This window comes from Staurois parvus, unplaced genomic scaffold (assembly GCF_062004578.1).
Source record: "Staurois parvus isolate SC_StPar_1 unplaced genomic scaffold, SC_StPar_1.0 ptg000019l, whole genome shotgun sequence".
In the NCBI taxonomy this organism is placed as follows: domain Eukaryota; kingdom Metazoa; phylum Chordata; class Amphibia; order Anura; family Ranidae; genus Staurois; species Staurois parvus.
This window is the reverse complement of record NW_028317815.1, coordinates 20,709,396-20,727,444: the sequence shown is the minus strand read 5'-3', so window position 1 is coordinate 20,727,444 and position 18,049 is coordinate 20,709,396. Positions and strand designations below refer to the sequence as shown.

The window sequence follows — 18,049 nt, the reverse complement described above, 5'->3', positions numbered from 1 at the left end:
ACACCGACGATGGGGCACTGTTCCTCCCCCCCACTGACACCGACGATGGGGCACTGTTCCTCCCCCCCACTGACACCGACGATGGGGCACTGTTCCTCCCCCCCACTGACACCGACGATGGGGCACTGTTCCTCCCCCCCACTGACACCGACGATGGGGCACTGTTCCTCCCCCCCACTGACACCGACGATGGGGCACTGTTCCTCCCCCCCACTGACACCGACGATGGGGCACTGTTCCTCCCCCCCACTGACACCGACGATGGGGCACTGTTCCTCCCCCCCACTGACACCGACGATGGGGCACTGTTCCTCCCCCCCACTGACACCGACGATGGGGCACTGTTCCTCCCCCCCACTGACACCGACGATGGGGCACTGTTCCTCCCCCCCACTGACACCGACGATGGGGCACTGTTCCTCCCCCCCACTGACACCGACGATGGGGCACTGTTCCTCCCCCCCACTGACACCGACGATGGGGCACTGTTCCTCCCCCCCACTGACACCGACGATGGGGCACTGTTCCTCCCCCCCACTGACACCGACGATGGGGCACTGTTCCTCCCCCCCACTGACACCGACGATGGGGCACTGTTCCTCCCCCCCACTGACACCGACGATGGGGCACTGTTCCTCCCCCCCACTGACACCGACGATGGGGCACTGTTCCTCCCCCCCACTGACACCGACGATGGGGCACTGTTCCTCCCCCCCACTGACACCGACGATGGGGCACTGTTCCTCCCCCCCACTGACACCGACGATGGGGCACTGTTCCTCCCCCCCACTGACACCGACGATGGGGCACTGTTCCTCCCCCCCACTGACACCGACGATGGGGCACTGTTCCTCCCCCCCCCACTGACACCGACGATGGGGCACTGTTCCTCCCCCCCCCACTGACACCGACGATGGGGCACTGTTCCTCCCCCCCCCACTGACACCGACGATGGGGCACTGTTCCTCCCCCCCCCACTGACACCGACGATGGGGCACTGTTCCTCCCCCCCCCACTGACACCGACGATGGGGCACTGTTCCTCCCCCCCCCCACTGACACAGACGATGGGGCACTGTTCCTCCCCCCCCCCACTGACACAGACGATGGGGCACTGTTCCTCCCCCCCCCACTGACACCGACGATGGGGCACTGTTCCTCCCCCCCCCACTGACACCGACGATGGGGCACTGTTCCTCCCCCCCCCACTGACACCGACGATGGGGCACTGTTCCTCCCCCCCCCACTGACACCGACGATGGGGCACTGTTCCTCCCCCCCCCACTGACACCGACGATGGGGCACTGTTCCTCCCCCCCCCACTGACACCGACGATGGGGCACTGTTCCTCCCCCCCCCCCACTGACACCGACGATGGGGCACTGTTCCTCCCCCCCCCACTGACACCGACGATGGGGCACTGTTCCTCCCCCCCCCACTGACACCGACGATGGGGCACTGTTCCTCCCCCCCCCACTGACACCGACGATGGGGCACTGTTCCTCCCCCCCCCACTGACACCGACGATGGGGCACTGTTCCTCCCCCCCCCACTGACACCGACGATGGGGCACTGTTCCTCCCCCCCCCACTGACACCGACGATGGGGCACTGTTCCTCCCCCCCCCACTGACACCGACGATGGGGCACTGTTCCTCCCCCCCCCACTGACACCGACGATGGGGCACTGTTCCTCCCCCCCCCACTGACACCGACGATGGGGCACTGTTCCTCCCCCCCCCACTGACACCGACGATGGGGCACTGTTCCTCCCCCCCCCACTGACACCGACGATGGGGCACTGTTCCTCCCCCCCCCACTGACACCGACGATGGGGCACTGTTCCTCCCCCCCCCACTGACACCGACGATGGGGCACTGTTCCTCCCCCCCCCACTGACACCGACGATGGGGCACTGTTCCTCCCCCCCCCACTGACACCGACGATGGGGCACTGTTCCTCCCCCCCCCACTGACACCGACGATGGGGCACTGTTCCTCCCCCCCCCCACTGACACCGACGATGGGGCACTGTTCCTCCCCCCCCCCACTGACACCGACGATGGGGCACTGTTCCTCCCCCCCCCACTGACACCGACGATGGGGCACTGTTCCTCCCCCCCCCCACTGACACCGACGATGGGGCACTGTTCCTCCCCCCCCCACTGACACCGACGATGGGGCACTGTTCCTCCCCCCCCCCACTGACACCGACGATGGGGCACTGTTCCTCCCCCCCCCACTGACACCGACGATGGGGCACTGTTCCTCCCCCCCCCACTGACACCGACGATGGGGCACTGTTCCTCCCCCCCCCACTGACACCGACGATGGGGCACTGTTCCTCCCCCCCCCACTGACACCGACGATGGGGCACTGTTCCTCCCCCCCCCACTGACACCGACGATGGGGCACTGTTCCTCCCCCCCCCCACTGACACCGACGATGGGGCACTGTTCCTCCCCCCCCCACTGACACCGACGATGGGGCACTGTTCCTCCCCCCCCCACTGACACCGACGATGGGGCACTGTTCCTCCCCCCCCCACTGACACCGACGATGGGGCACTGTTCCTCCCCCCCCCACTGACACCGACGATGGGGCACTGTTCCTCCCCCCCCCACTGACACCGACGATGGGGCACTGTTCCTCCCCCCCCCACTGACACCGACGATGGGGCACTGTTCCTCCCCCCCCCACTGACACCGACGATGGGGCACTGTTCCTCCCCCCCCCACTGACACCGACGATGGGGCACTGTTCCTCCCCCCCCCACTGACACCGACGATGGGGCACTGTTCCTCCCCCCAACTGACACCGACGATGGGGCACTGTTCCTCCCCCCCCCACTGACACCGACGATGGGGCACTGTTCCTCCCCCCCCCACTGACACCGACGATGGGGCACTGTTCCTCCCCCCCCCACTGACACCGACGATGGGGCACTGTTCCTCCCCCCAACTGACACCGACGATGGGGCACTGTTCCTCCCCCCAACTGACACCGACGATGGGGCACTGTTCCTCCCCCCAACTGACACCGACGGACGATGGGGCACTGTTCCTCCCCCCCACTGACACCGACGATGGGGCACTGTTCCTCCCCCCAACTGACACCGACGATGGGGCACTGTTCCCCCCCCCCCCACTGACACCGACGATGGGGCACTGTTCCCCCCCCCCACTGACACCGACGATGGGGCACTGTTCCTCCCCCCCACTGACACCGACGATGGGGCACTATTCCACCCCCCACTGACACCGACGATGGAGTACTATTCCTCCCACTGACCCCAATGTTGGGACACTATCCCCCCCCCCCCACTGACACCAATGACGGGGCACTATTCCCCCCCACTGACACCAATGACGTACTATTCCTCCCACTGACACCAAAGATGGGGCACTATTCTTCCCACTGACACCAATGATGGGACACTATTCCTCCCACTGACACCAATGATGGGACACTATTCCTCCCACTGACACCAATGATGGGACACTATCCCCTTCTCCCACTGACACCAGTGTTGGGACACTATCCCCTTCTCCCACTGACACCAACGATGGGGCACTATTCCTCCCCCCACTGACACCAACGATGGGGCACTATTCCTCCCCCCACTGACACCAACGATGGGGCACTATTCCTCCCCCCACTGACACCAACGATGGGGCACTATTCCTCCCCCCACTGACACCAACGATGGGGCACTATTCCTCCCCCCACTGACACCAACGATGGGGCACTATTCCTCCCCCCACTGACACCAACGATGGGGCACTATTCCTCCCCCCACTGACACCAACGATGGGGCACTATTCCTCCCCCCACTGACACCAACGATGGGGCACGTTTCTTCCCACTGACACCAACGATGGGGCACGTTTCTTCCCACTGACACCAACGATGGGGCACTATTCCTCCTACTGACACCAACGATGGGGCACTATTTCGCTCCATAAGACACACTTGGGGGGAAATGTCTGTGCGTCTTATGGAGCGGCCGGCCCAGTATTCCCGCCGCCGTTGTATGTCCGCAGTCTCTGGTCATCTCCTGTACTGTGTCCGCATTTGTTCAGTTTTTTTTTTTTTTTTTTTAAACTATAGTCCGACCCTCCAACGGACAGTGAACTGGCCCCCTGTTTAAAAAGTTTGAGGACCCCTGATCTGAAGTGTAGTTTCAGATCTTGCTGAGTGACACATCTTGTCCTCAGATAGTCCCCTGACAATCCTGCTTCTCACATTACTTAGGGAGTAAACATGTACCCAGATATTTCAGGATCTTTTGTCTCTTCATATTACTGGACACATCTCTTTTTTGGCAAAATACTTGTTAGTTTTGCTTTTATATTTTGTTTAGATTTGATCGAGAACTTTGAATAAAGACTAAACAAAATGATTGAGAAGTGTCCATGTAATGTAATTTTTTTGCACCCCCTCCATGTATTCTGGGCTCTGCTTGCTCATCTGCGGGCCCGGGGCTGACATGGCAGGTACCACCGGGTGGAGGGGAGGGAGGAAAGTGGACACGCGTCTGCTTGCCTCCCTTTCTTCCTGTGACCCGGAAAGCAACATGTATGATGTTGTTTTCGGGTGACCCCTGGCACTTACACGGCTAGCACAGCCAAGAAGTGATGTATTGCAATGGGATACACATTGCAATACATTGAGTGGAGCCCAGAGGAGACATGCAGGGCCTTTTAGACCCTGCATGTCTCATTAAAGAGAACCAATCACCAAAAATCATCACATACTGTGAAGAAAAAAAAATGTTAAGCAAAACAAACTTTTTTTCTTTTGCAAAAGAATACAGTTACACCCAAGCACATAAAATCCCTCCCAAATATAAAAGTTGAGGACCCCCACATATATACATATACGATCGTAAATGTCGGCATCGGGGGCGTCTACGTTTGAAAACATCGATTGAGATACACGTTAAATATCACACTAAAATAAGAGCAATAATTCTAGCACAGGACTTTCTCCATAATACTAAACTGACAACCTATAAAAAATATAGGATACTAGCGTTTGTCACCATTTCACAGGCGCACACAAATTTAACCACTTGCCCTCCTGAGGATTTACCCCCCTTCCTGACCAGGCCTCTTTTTGCTATACAGCGCTGCACAATTTCAACTGGTAATTGCGCGGTCATGCAGTGCTGTACCCAAACGAAATTTGTCCTTTTTTCACACAAATAGAGCTTTCTTTTGATGGTATTTGATCACCTGTGCGCTTTTTATTTTTCACACTATAAATAAAAAAAGACCGAAAATTTTGAAAAAAACTAAAATTTTTACTTTCGGATATAAAAAATATTTAGTAAACTCAAAGTTAGCCATAAATTTAGACCAAAATGTATTCTGCTACATGTTTTTGGTAAAAAAAATCCCAATAAGTGTATATTGATTGCTTTGTATGAAAATTATAGCGTCTACAAACTATGGTATAGATACTGTAATTTACACAGCTTTTACTTTCTGGCTGCCCATCATATATCATTTCACTTCCTCACTACCTATCACAGTTTCGGAGGCCCTGAAATACCAGGATAGCGTCAAACCCCCCAAATGACCCCTTTTTAGATAGTAGCCCCCCCCCCAAGGAATTTAATAAGAGGCATGGTGAGTATTTTGCAGATCTCATTTTTTCTCACACGTTTTTGAAATATAAAAAAAAGATAGAATAAATGTTTTTGGTTTTTTTTCTTCATTTTCCAAAAACTTGTGGCAACAAACGAGATCTGCAAAATCCTCACCATGCTTCTTATCAAATTCCTTGGGATGTCTACTTTCCAAAAAGGGTCATTTGGGGGGTTTGGTGCTATTCTGGCATTTCAGGGTCTCCGAAACTGTGATAGGTAGTCAGGAAGTGTAATGAGGAAATAAAGCCCTTTAAAAGCCTGAAGGTGCTTATTGAGTTTTGGGGTCCTGTACTTGGCTAGACTGCCAAAAAGTCTCACATGTGGTATCCCCATATTTGGGAGAAGTAGCAGAATGTATTTTGGGGAGTAATTCTACATATACCCAAGGCTTGTGTGAGCAATAAATCATTTACGTGACAGTTTTGTGTAAAATAAAAAAAATAAAATTTTTTTTTTTTGTCATTTTCCAAAAACTTGTGGTAATTCTTCTATTGACTCAACATGCCTTTCAGCAAATAGTTTGGGGTGTCTACTTTCCAAAAAGGGGTCATTTTGGGGGGTGGGGGTGTTTTATGCCCAGCATTAGAAGTTTATGCCACACATCACTCACTCTTCTAACCACCTGAAGACCAAGCCTTTTCTGACACTTTTTGTTCACATGAAAAAAAATCTGTATTTTTGCTAGGAAATTACTTTGAACCCCCAAACATTATATATTTTGTTAAAGCAGACACCCTAGTGAATAAAATGGTGGGTGCTGCAATTTTTTTTTGTCACATAGTACTTGCACAGCAATTTTTCAAACACAAATTTTAAAAACAAAACCCTTTTTTGCTTTTAATGTACAAAAACACAATATATTGGACAATTATTTGGTAAAATATAAAAGATGATGGTATGACGACTAAATAGATACCAAACATGACATGCTTTAAAACTGTGCATGCCCCGTGCAATGGCGACAAACTGCATACATTTTTAATATCCATAGGCAATGCTTTAAAAGCCTTTACATGATACCATTTTAGATTTACAGAGGAGGTCTAGTGCTAGAATTACTGCCCTTGATCTGACATTCGTGGCAATACCTCACATACATGGTGCAACTGCTGTTTACATACTGGCACAGGGTTAACGTTCGCGCGCAGAGGGACGAGGGTGCTTTTTTTTTTTTTTTTTTTTTTTTTTTAACACCACTAGCCTACAGGGCACTTATACCCCCTTCCTGCCCAGGCCAATTTCCATCTTTCAGCACTGTTGCTCTTTGAATGACAATTGCGCGGTCATGCAACACTGTACCCATATGACATTGTTATCATTTTTTGGTGGTATTTAATCACCTCTGGGTTTTTTTTATCTTAAACCAAAAACCAGTGAAAATTTTGAAAAAAAATTTTTTTTTCTTAGTTTTTGTTATGAAATTTTGTATATAAATGATTTTTCTCCTTCACTGATTTGCGCTAATGAGGCTGTAGTGATGGGCACTGATAGGCTGCACTGATGGACACTGATAGGTGGCACTTATGAGGAGGCACTGGTAGGTGGCACTGATGGGTGTTGACAGACATCACTGATGGGCACTGACAGGCAGCACTCATATATGGCACTGACTGGCACTGTTAGGCGGCACTGATAAGCAGCGCTGACAGGCACTGATGCACACTGATAGGTGGCACTGATAGGCGGCACTGATAGGTGGCACTGACTGGCACTGATGGGTGACACTGAAAGGCAGCTCAGATTTTGTTATGCCCATGTTGAGGGTTAGGCCCAAAAAAGTTTTAAATTTAAAATCAGTGCCACCTATTGTGCAAATTGTCTGGCAAGGTTTGAATTTGGGTTTGTGGCGATATATTGTTGAGCATATGAATTGCTTTGGCCCACAATCAGATTGTACAAATCTTCTGTGAAAAACAACTCCATAAAATCAAGGGGAGTTAAATTTGCTGTTTCCACCTGAATTCCGAGTTGGGCAATGAATGGGGGATGTATGGGTGCTGAATCAGAATCTGTGGGCTGCCAATCAGGATTTGCAAGCACATCCGGAAAGAAACTAGGGGCTCTACGGGCCTGTGTGTGAATTCTTGGTGGCTGCGGGACACTATTTGTACTTGCCACTGCACCAGCTTGTACTGCACTTATGGGACTCGTAATGTCACCAAGTGATACTGCAGTGCTAGTATAAAAAAGACCAGGAAATACTAGGCTGCTGGTGCTCGCCAGTTCACCAAAAGGTAGTGTGGCACTAGTACTGGCACTCTGCTGCATATGAGACAAGTCATGCGATCCTAGCACTTCAGCTTCATGGGGTCGGGTACACCTGATCTCAACAGGGACCTCTTCTCCAACGTCCGAGCTACCTGTCAGGGTGCCGCTGCTGTCTACAGGTTCATATTTTGAGGCTGATTGTCTCAGGGAGTCTTACCCTTCGCTCTCACCTGACATGCTCAGAATCCTGTAGGCCTCTTCACTAGTGTGCCTTTTGTTGGACGTTTTGGACTGTAAATTTACAGGTACCTAGTGCGACTCACGGGAAAAAGAGTGCCTGGCTGTCAGGAGCTGCTTGAACCGCTACAAAAAAAATTACCGGCAAATGCTAACATGGATCAGGCCTGATTCTGTGAACACTGTGGTTTTGTGTGCAATGTATTACAGGTGACAGTGATCATAAATTATACTGACACTGCACTTCTTGTTAGGGGTGAGGGGGAGCATTGGGGCTAAACGCTAGTGCTGGCAGCAAATGGGGGTGATCCTGCTAACACTGCATTTTTTGGGACACTAATACTAAGGGGGCAATGGTATAGTTTTGTTTGTGATTAATATATTGATCCGTACAAACACTATACTAGTAATGACGGTGATCAGCGACCTATAGCGTGAGTACGATAGTGTGTGGGCAATCTAACACTGGCTGACACTAGCTGGGAGGGACGCTAACTGAACATGACGCTATCTGATGTTGCTAGTGGCATTAATACAGTGATCAATACTGTACACTGATGCTGTTCTAATGGTACTGGCAGGGGGCAATCAAAGGGCTAAATGTGGCAATCAAAGGGTTAAAATGTCTCTATCTAACGTGTGTGAGTGCAGTGTGTGCTGCTTTTACTCGTGTGATGTCTTTCTTCTCTCTCTGGAACGAAAGGGTTCCAGGGAGAGAAGAACCAGCTAGATCATGTGCCTGTATTTACAAATACAGGCACAGCTCTGCATCTCCATTTGCTGTAGGAGATCAGCAGAGTCCTGGCCAAAATCACTGGCCGAGACCTGCTTACATACACCTCATACAACGAATGACAGCAGGGGTCAGCGGGAGGGTGCACGCATGCGCGCTCTAAAGCCGGAAGAGCAAAGTGACGTACGGGTACGTCGCTTTGCTGGCAGCTACTGCCATTCTGCAGTACATTATGGGCGAGAAGCGGTTAAGGTTTGACATGTTGGGTATCTATTTACTCTGTGCAACCTTGTCTTTTGTATTAAGCCAAATATGGGTAATTTATTGTGTTTGATCGCCCTAAAATTCACTTGAATGCGTTTTTTACCGAAATTTTGCATTTTCTAGACCTTTGCGGTGCTGTGTGTGACATAAAAAATTGGAACTACCACTATGTTATTCTCTAGGGTGTTTGGGTTTTTTTTGTAATCTTTAGGCCTGAAATCATTTTTCAAATGTGGGTGAAAAATGCAATAACTACCCAGGCAGCGAAAGGGTTTAAATAATCCAATTTTGTTGCTTTGCAGCCTGAGAGGAAGACAGGCACAATTTTTATTTAATCCAGCTGTATTTACTCAGTGCAGTTTATAACCTCCAAGTGCAAGATACATCACCAGCATGTGAGACTTTTTTTTTTTATTTTAAAAAACAGAATCACTGAGTTACCTAATCACCTTCTCAATGGCACACAAAGCCATTTGACTTTCAGTTGTGATCACTTGTGGTCATTTTGAGTAACTCCGCATGAAAAGAGCTTTCCTGGAGCATTTTAGCCCCTGGTAATGCAACTGAAGCAAATAATCAACTATGGGTGGCAAGGGACTGTCCGAGATCAAGTTGTGGACAGGCACAAGTGAGATGGATACAAAAAAAATTTAGATGGCTTTATCAATGCCTAGAGGCACAGTCGTGGGGCAGTGTTGGTGGATGCTCCTTGGTGGCTGCCTCTTAAGAAGGACCTTCTGTCCCTGGGGTCGGGATTCCATCCTGCTTTAGCGTTGCTGGCTTTGACAGCATGGCTAATGAGTGTCGGGTTCTGGGGACAGGGAATTGTCTAATTTGGGATTCCAACTATGCTAATGGCTCATAAGTCTTCCCCACGACAGATTTCTTATCGCACCTGGATGGCTTATATCGTCTGTTGCAAAACTTTGGGGGTTCCATCCTTGATTTCTTACGGTAACTTAGTTGTTGGCCTTCCTCCAACATGGTGTGGATCTGAAGCTTGCTTTGTGTGTGATCAAGGGTCCAGTCTCTGCTCTGCCTGTTTTCTTTCAGTGTCCATTGGGCATGCATCCTTTTAGTTGCTACTTTCATTCAAGGGGTTCGTCGTGTGATGCCCCTGTGCGCTCCCCATTATTCCTGTGGGAATTAAGTGTGGTGTTGGCTCTACAGAAGCCTCCTTTGGAGAGAATTTGGGATATTCCCTTGCTTATGCTTTCTCAGAAAGTTGCCTTCCTAGTCACTCTTGCTTCGGCTTGGTGGGTGTAGTAAATGGCAATTTTGGCCTGTAAGCTGTTTTTTCTGATCTTACACAAGGACATGGAGGCGCTTTGACCTTCCCCTTCTTTCTCCTGAAGGTAGCGTTGGATTTTCATTTGCATGAGGACACTTTACTCCCTTGTGTTCACAACCATTGCACTGTAGGGAGGTGGCCTTGAACTTCTTGGATGTGGTTTGAGCTATCCACGTGTACCTTTCTGTGACGGCTGTTTTTTTTTGTTTTTCTCTTTTTTTTTTTCCTTCTTTTTTGGGATTCTCTCTTTGTGCTCACAGATGGTCCAGAGAACAGCTCACGTTTTCTACATTCTATAAGGTTGATGTGGCATACTCCAATGCTGGTTTTGGCTGCAAAGTTTTGCATGCAGCTGTTAAAACTCTTGACCACCCTGGTTTGGAGTGTTGGCATGTTGCCTATTTTTTTTTCTCTGTTAGTTGGTTTGCCCTCCTGTCGTTGTGGCACTGCTTTGGGACATCCCTGTTTGGTTATGGAAAATAACAAACAGCTGTATTCAATAAATGTAAGAGAAAACGGGATATTTGTTACTCACCCTGAAATCCCTTTCTCTGAGTTCATTGATGGACTTAGCACCTACCCCTCTGTGGAATTTCTCCATTGAAAGTGCGTTTGACTGGATGTCTATAGCAGAATAGGGGTTTTATGCCCAGAAGGAGGACTGCCCATAGGAGGAGCCGAGTGTTTTTTCTCCCTAGTGTCCTACTCCTGTAGATGGGGCTATAAACCCTGTTTGTTCAAGATTAAATAAGAAGCAGATGTGTCCGTCAAGGAACTCTGAGAAAGGGATTTTACGGTGAGTAACACAAAATCAAATTTTTTGTGAGATTTCTTGAGTATTTAGTGCTCTAGTTTTTTTTTCACTGCAGTAATAGCAAAAGACTTGTTTTGATACTTTGTTACAATATGTTTTCCATGGGGGAAAACTGTAATACTGTATAGACGCTGTACAGCAACAGTTGTATTAGGAGTAGTTTCATATGCTTGGAGATTTTTTACTATAGTTCATTTTATGTTTGCCTCATTACAGAAAAACATGGTGCCAATTTCACTGATTGATGTTTGTGCAATGTTGTGATGTATATTTTATAAAACCTTTTCTGAATTGTGTACATTGTACTATTTTGGTTGATATTACAAAGTATATCAGTGTTGCATTATCTCTGTCATAAATGCACTTTTTCTCATTCTGTTTTAGATGTGAACATCAAAACTTTGGGATCGGGTTGTGTGACTGTTAAACAGATTGAGTGTGACAGCTGCCAAATAGAAACTGAGAAGGGTAACAGTGTCCTACAATCTGTCAAGGTAATAGTACAGAGTATGAAGTTAACAGCGTAAATATGTAAATAAACATCCAAGCTGATGGATTGTGATTTTAGTAGTAGCGATAAGTCTAAAGGTTTGCTATACAGGTGAAATCCCTATCATGCTGCAAAATGATCATGACTATACTGTGACTTCCTCTCCACTGCTATATGGGTCATGGAAATCCTCAGCACTAATGCACTTTGCTGAATAGAGTAATTATTCATAAGTATCACAGGTCCCTATAGCCCTTATGACTGTCATGCCAGTAAAACAATTGCAAGATTTGTAATGTGACACAGGCCAGTACCAGCATATTTGCTGCTTTACAGCTAGTTTAAGAAAAGTCCATTGGCTTTCTGGGAATAGAAATCGATTTGAGTGAGTAAAGTATATCTAAAGGTCACATTTTTAAAAAATTTTAAGTAGAATAGAGAATAGTTGTAACGAATGTCAGTCTCTTTTTCCCCATCTGTATATCATTTGGAAAATTTAGCTTCACTTCCTGTTCTGTAGATCCAACAGGAAGTGATTAGAAATCACTCTACGGTGAGGTAAATGCCTTCCATTCAGTCTAAGGCTTTAGGAGGTCCACTGGCTAGCTGCATATTGTAAATATTAAAAATATTGGCCTGAAATAGTCTGCGTACAGAGGTTACAAGCTTAACCACTTGCCCTCCTGAGGATTTACCTCCCTTCCTGACCAGGACATTTTATATATTACGGCGCTGCATTATTTTAACTGAAAATTGCGTGGTCATGCAACGCTGCACCCAAATTAAATTTATGTCCTTTTTTTTTCCCTGCGATTTGAGCTTTCTTTTGTTGGTATTTGATCGCCTGTGCGGTTTTCATTTTTTGCGCTATAGATAAAAAAAGACCAATAATTTTGAGAAATATTTTTGACTTTTTGCTATGAAACATGTCCAGTAAAAAAATGTAATTAAATGTATTCTGCTACATGTCTTTGCTAAAGGAAAAATCCCAATACGTGTAAATTAATTGGTTTGCATGAAAGTTACAGCGTTTACAAATGGCAGGAATTTTTTTTTTATTTTTTACTAGTAATGGTGGCGATCATCGACTTATAGCGGGACTGCATCAGGCATTCTGACACTGGGGGGAAACTGCCTTGGTGTCACTGACATCCCCAATGAAACCAATACAGTGATCAGTGCTAAAAAAAAAAAAACATTGACACTGTACTAATGGCACTGGGCAGGAAAGGGTTAACATGAGGGGTGATCAAAGTGTTAACTGTGTGCTGGGTGTGTTTTACCATGGGGCCTTCTGTGTGTACTTCACTGTAAGCACACTGCTTTGTATGGCTGTGCTGTGCACAGCCATGAAAAGCAGTGTGCACGAGCTGACAGGGAGGAGAACTGTTTTGTTTATAAAGAATTCTCCTCCCTGCCGAAGATCCTCTGCAATCACCGGGCACTGGCTTGTAATCACCGGCCTAGACCCGGTGATTGACATCCGTGGCGTGCACTCCCTACCCGGAAATACAAAATCACGTATATATACGTGATTTTGCGTGCCCATGCCGCTCTGTAACAGTATTTCTGCTGTAGGGCGGACGGGAAGTGATTAACCGCTTGCCGCCCTGCCACTGTGTATATACGTGTGCAGGGCGGCAGTGGAGCGCAAAAGCACGTTTTAAAACGTGCTCCGCGCTCCCGATACATTCGCGGGTCCCGCCGACCCGCGGGTGATACGATTTGATCCAGGAGGGATCAATCATTAGATTTCAGCCAGTGATTTCTGGCTGAAATCACATGATCGGTCCCTGTCCTATCCTGTCCTGTGTTGACATTCACACAGGGCAGGATATGATGTCATTCTTCTGTGCCTGGACACATTCCATTCCAGACAGAGAAGAAGACATCCAAACAGTGAGTAAAATACTACACACTGACAGAACACTCTAGGTCACATTTAACCCCCTGATCGCCCCCCCCCCCCCCAGTTAACCCCTTCACTGCCCTGTCACCAGTGTCACTGATAAGTGAACCGATTTTTACAGATCACTGTATCAGTGTCGCTGGCAACTTCTTATAGTGTTAGCGCCCCTCCCAGATAGCGCCAGTACACCAGTAATCCCGTTTAACCCCTTGATCGCCCCCCCAGTTAACCCCTTCACTGCCCTGTCACCAGTGTCGCTGATCAGTGAACCAATTTTTACTGATCACTGTATCAGTGTCGCTAGCGACTTCCGATAGTGTTAGCGCCCCTCCCAGATAGCGCCAGTACACCAGTAATCCCGTTTAACCCCTTGATCGCCCCCCCAGTTAACCCCTTCACTGCCCTGTCACCAGTGTCGCTGATCAGTGAACCAATTTTTACTGATCACTGTATCAGTGTCGCTGGCGACTTCCGATAGTGTTAGCGCCCCTCCCAGATAGCACCATATTGCCCGCTAGTACACCAGTAATCCCATTTAACCCCTTAATCTCCCCCCCCAGTTAACCCCTTCACTGCCCTGTCACCAGTGTCACTGATCGGTGAAGCGATTTTTACTGATCACTTTATCAGTGTTGCTGGCGACTTCCGATAGTGTTAGCGCCCCTCCCAGATAGCGCCAGATTGCACGCTAATACACCAATAATCTTGTCTAACCCCTTGATCGCCCCCCCCCCCGAGTTGACCCCTTCACTGCCCTGTCACCAGTGTCATTGATCAGTGAACAGATTTTTACTGATCACTGTATCAGTGTCGCTGGCGACTTCCGATAGTGTTAGCGCCCCTCCCAGATAGCGCCAGTTTAGCTGCTAGTGCACCAGAAATCCCATTTAACCCCTTGATCGCCCCCCTCCGCCCCCAGTTAACCCTTCACTGCCCTGTCACCAGTGTCATTGATTACAGTGAACAGATTTTTACTGATCACTGTATTAGTGTCACTGGTGACTTCCGATAGTGTTATCGCCCCTCCTAGATAGCGCCAGTTTGCCCGCTAATGCACGGGATTTTTTTTTACCAAAAACATGTAGCAGAATACATTTTGGCTTAAATTTATGACTAACTTTGAGTTTACGATATATTTTTTTATAGCTGAAAGTAGAAAATATTGTTTTTTTCCAAAATTTTCGTGGTTTTTTTTGTTTATAGCGCAAAAAATAAAAAGCGCACAGGTGATCAAATACCACCAAAAGAAAGCTCTATTTGTGTGAAAAAAAAGGACGTAAATTTCGTTTGGGTACAGCATTGCATGACCGCGCAATTATCATTTGAATTAGTGCAGCGCTGTATAGCAAAAAAAGCATAAATTACAGTATCTATACCATAGTTTGTAGACGCTATAACTTTCACACAAAGCAATCAATATACACTTATTGGGATTTTTTTTACCAAAAACATGTAGCAGAATACATTTTGGCTTAAATTTATGACTAACTTTGAGTTTACGATATATTTTTTATAGCTGAAAGTAGAAAATATTGTTTTTTTTTCAAAATTTTCGTGTTTTTTTTGTTTATAGCGCAAAAAAAAAAAAGCGCACAGGTGATCAAATACCACCAAAAGAAAGCTCTATTTGTGTGAAAAAAGGACATAAATTTCGTTTGGGTACAGCATTGCATGACCGCGCCATGATCATTTGAATTAGTGCAGCGCTGTATAGCAAAAAAAGGCATAAATTACAGTATCTATACCAGGGGTGGGCAAACTTTTTGACTTGAGGGCCGCAATGGGTTCATATATTGGACCCGGGGACCGGACCAAGAGTAGATAGTAATTCATCCCCCATATAGTAATTCATCCCCCATATAGTAATTCATCCCCCATATAGTAATTCATCCCCCATAGTAATTCATCCCCCATATAGTAATTCATCCCCCATAGTAATTCATCCCCCATATAGTAATTCATCCCCCATATTAATTCATCCCTCATATAGTATTTCACCCCCCACAGTACTATTCCCCCCAAGTAGTAAGCCAAGTCCCCCCTGTGTCAATTCACTTACCTTTGCTCCGCGCGTTCCTCTCGCCGTGTTCCCACGCTGTTCCGGTCTTCAGGGCGGACTGTGAAAGGAGCCTAGCTCCCTTCACGTTCGTCACGCTGCCCCGCCTACACACATCCTGACAGCCAATGTTTGCCTGCCCTGGCTGTGTTTTTTTTATGACGCTCCGCGGGCCGGATTAAAAGGTCCGCCGGGCCGTATACGGCCCGCGGGCCGTAGTTTGCCCATTGCTGATCTATACCATAGTTTGTAGACGCTATAACTTTTACACAAAGCAATCAATATACACTTATTGGGATTTTTTTTACCAAAAACATGTAGCAGAATACATTTTGGCTTAAATTTATGACTAACTTTGAGTTTACGATATATTTTTATAGCTGAAAGTAGAAAATATTGTTTTTTTTCAAAATTTTCGTGGTTTTTTTTGTTTATAGCGCAAAAAATAAAAAGCGCACAGGTGATCAAATACCACCAAAAGAAAGCTCTATTTGTGTGAAAAAAAGGACGTAAATTTCGTTTCGGTACAGCATTGCATGACCGCGCAATTATTTGAATTAGTGCAGCGCTGTATAGCAAAAAAAAGGCATAAATTACAGTATCTATACCATAGTTTGTAGACGCTATAACTTTCACACAAAGCAATCAATATACACTTATTGGGATTTTATTTATCAAAAACATGTAGCAGAATACATTTTGGCTTAAATTTATGACTAACTTTGAGTTTACGATATATTTTTTATAGCTGAAAGTAGAAAATATTGTTTTTTTTCAAAAGTTTTGTGGTTTTTTTGTTTATAGCGCAAAAAATAAAAAGCGCACAGGTGATAAAATACCACCAAAAGAAAGCTCTATTTGTGTGAAAAAAAGGACGTAAATTTCGTTTGGGTACAGCATTGCATGACCGCACAATTATCATTTGAATTAGTGCAGCGCCAAACAGCAAAAAAAGGCCTGGTCATTAAGGGGGGTAAATCCTCTGGGGCTCAAGTGGTTAAGCTCCAATTCCAAAAAAAAAAAAAAAACTAAATTCCTACTCTGTTAACACTGGTACTTAAAAAGGAATTGAACTCTGGAAGCTGTGCCCAAAAAAAGGCAGGCAGAGGGCAAAAGACTTGGCCACCATTATTTCCAGTAGTTTCCTGCAGCTGATCACTCTCCATAACTGGCTTACCATGTGCTGCACTTTGTCTCTGTATTGGGGTGGCAGGGTTGCAGGGCTTTTCTTTCTCATGTCAGAGCCTTCAGAAAGGACAACAGTAAAGCACAGTAGTGACATGGCCAGATCTTATGAGACTAGCAGTCAGGGGGCATCAAAGACTGGACATACATTATACAATTTTCCTGAGATTTTTGCTTTAGATTTACCAAAAACCATATAATATGAGGTCAAACCGAAATAACACTTTCAATTGCATCTAATTAAGCAGGCCCTTGCACTACATAGTGGAAGGTAAATCTAAAGGAAATTGGGCAGAAATTAATCAGAAAACTGTAAGAAAATTGTATAGTGCATGGCCAGCTTAAGATCTCATCCTGCAGATATACAGCTATGAAGCTTTAAGCAAAGAAGTACCTAGGCACTCTCACTAGGGAACACACTGCAAAGACACAAGTAATGTAAAAGTGTAAATGCCTTGTGAGCTGCTACGATAACAAACTTGATATCTATCAGCTGCCCCCAACCACAAAACACTCTCATATTTGTGGCGTTAATAATTCCCAAATGCAAAACCAATTTTACATATGGTTATATGGGGGTTAGACAAAAAATGGAAATGCTACATGATTTGCAGGTGTGAAAATGACAGCACGTTTTCCATTTGAAAGTGGAAGTGATGCAACATTCTTTTGCTTCTGCTGTGTGATGAGACAACTAGCTAACAGGTGGGAAGCCTCACTTTTGTCATTCGCTGCTTGTGCTGCTAATAATACGAAGTCGTGTCAGAGCTTACTGAGCTTCAAAGAGTTATAGATTTAGAAACCTTGAACACCTTTACCTGTAGTAAAGACAACTAGTATTTATAGAAGTACAAGTCCTACCTTGACTTAATAGAGAGGTTTTGGGTGTTTTTTTGTTCGCAAATTATACTTACCTAGGTGGATGCAGCATCTGTCCGAAGCTGCATCTGTCCACTGCTGGCTGTGAGAACTCAGTGATCACATGACCGCTGAAAGCTGAGTTCTCACTGCCGCTGTGAGCAGAGAGCGCTGACTGTCTGCTCTGCCCCCACTGAGGCGTTTGGCTGTGGAGGGGGAGGGAAACAACTCACTGAAAGGCCGAGTCAAGCGCTGCTCCAGATTCTGGGGTGGATCCCGACTTTAAAGTCTGGACTGGCTGAGTGATGTCAGCCGACAGCGGGCTTTAAACTTTTGTCAGCTGAAAACGAGTTC

The 18,049-nt window shown here is 47.0% G+C and overlaps 1 protein-coding gene across 3 annotated transcripts in view; it reads left to right on the top strand.

Annotated features, from left to right (window-relative positions):
* The window catches only part of FAM185A (family with sequence similarity 185 member A), a 78,782-nt gene that overhangs the window by 9,144 nt on the left and 51,589 nt on the right, over positions 1–18,049 (top strand). For all 3 annotated transcript variants that reach the window (XM_089685649.1, XM_089685645.1, XM_089685654.1), the window contains exon 2: positions 11,582–11,691. In XM_089685649.1, the coding sequence (XP_089541775.1) occupies positions 11,582–11,691 (110 nt within the window). The remainder of the gene's footprint in view (positions 1–11,581; positions 11,692–18,049) is intronic.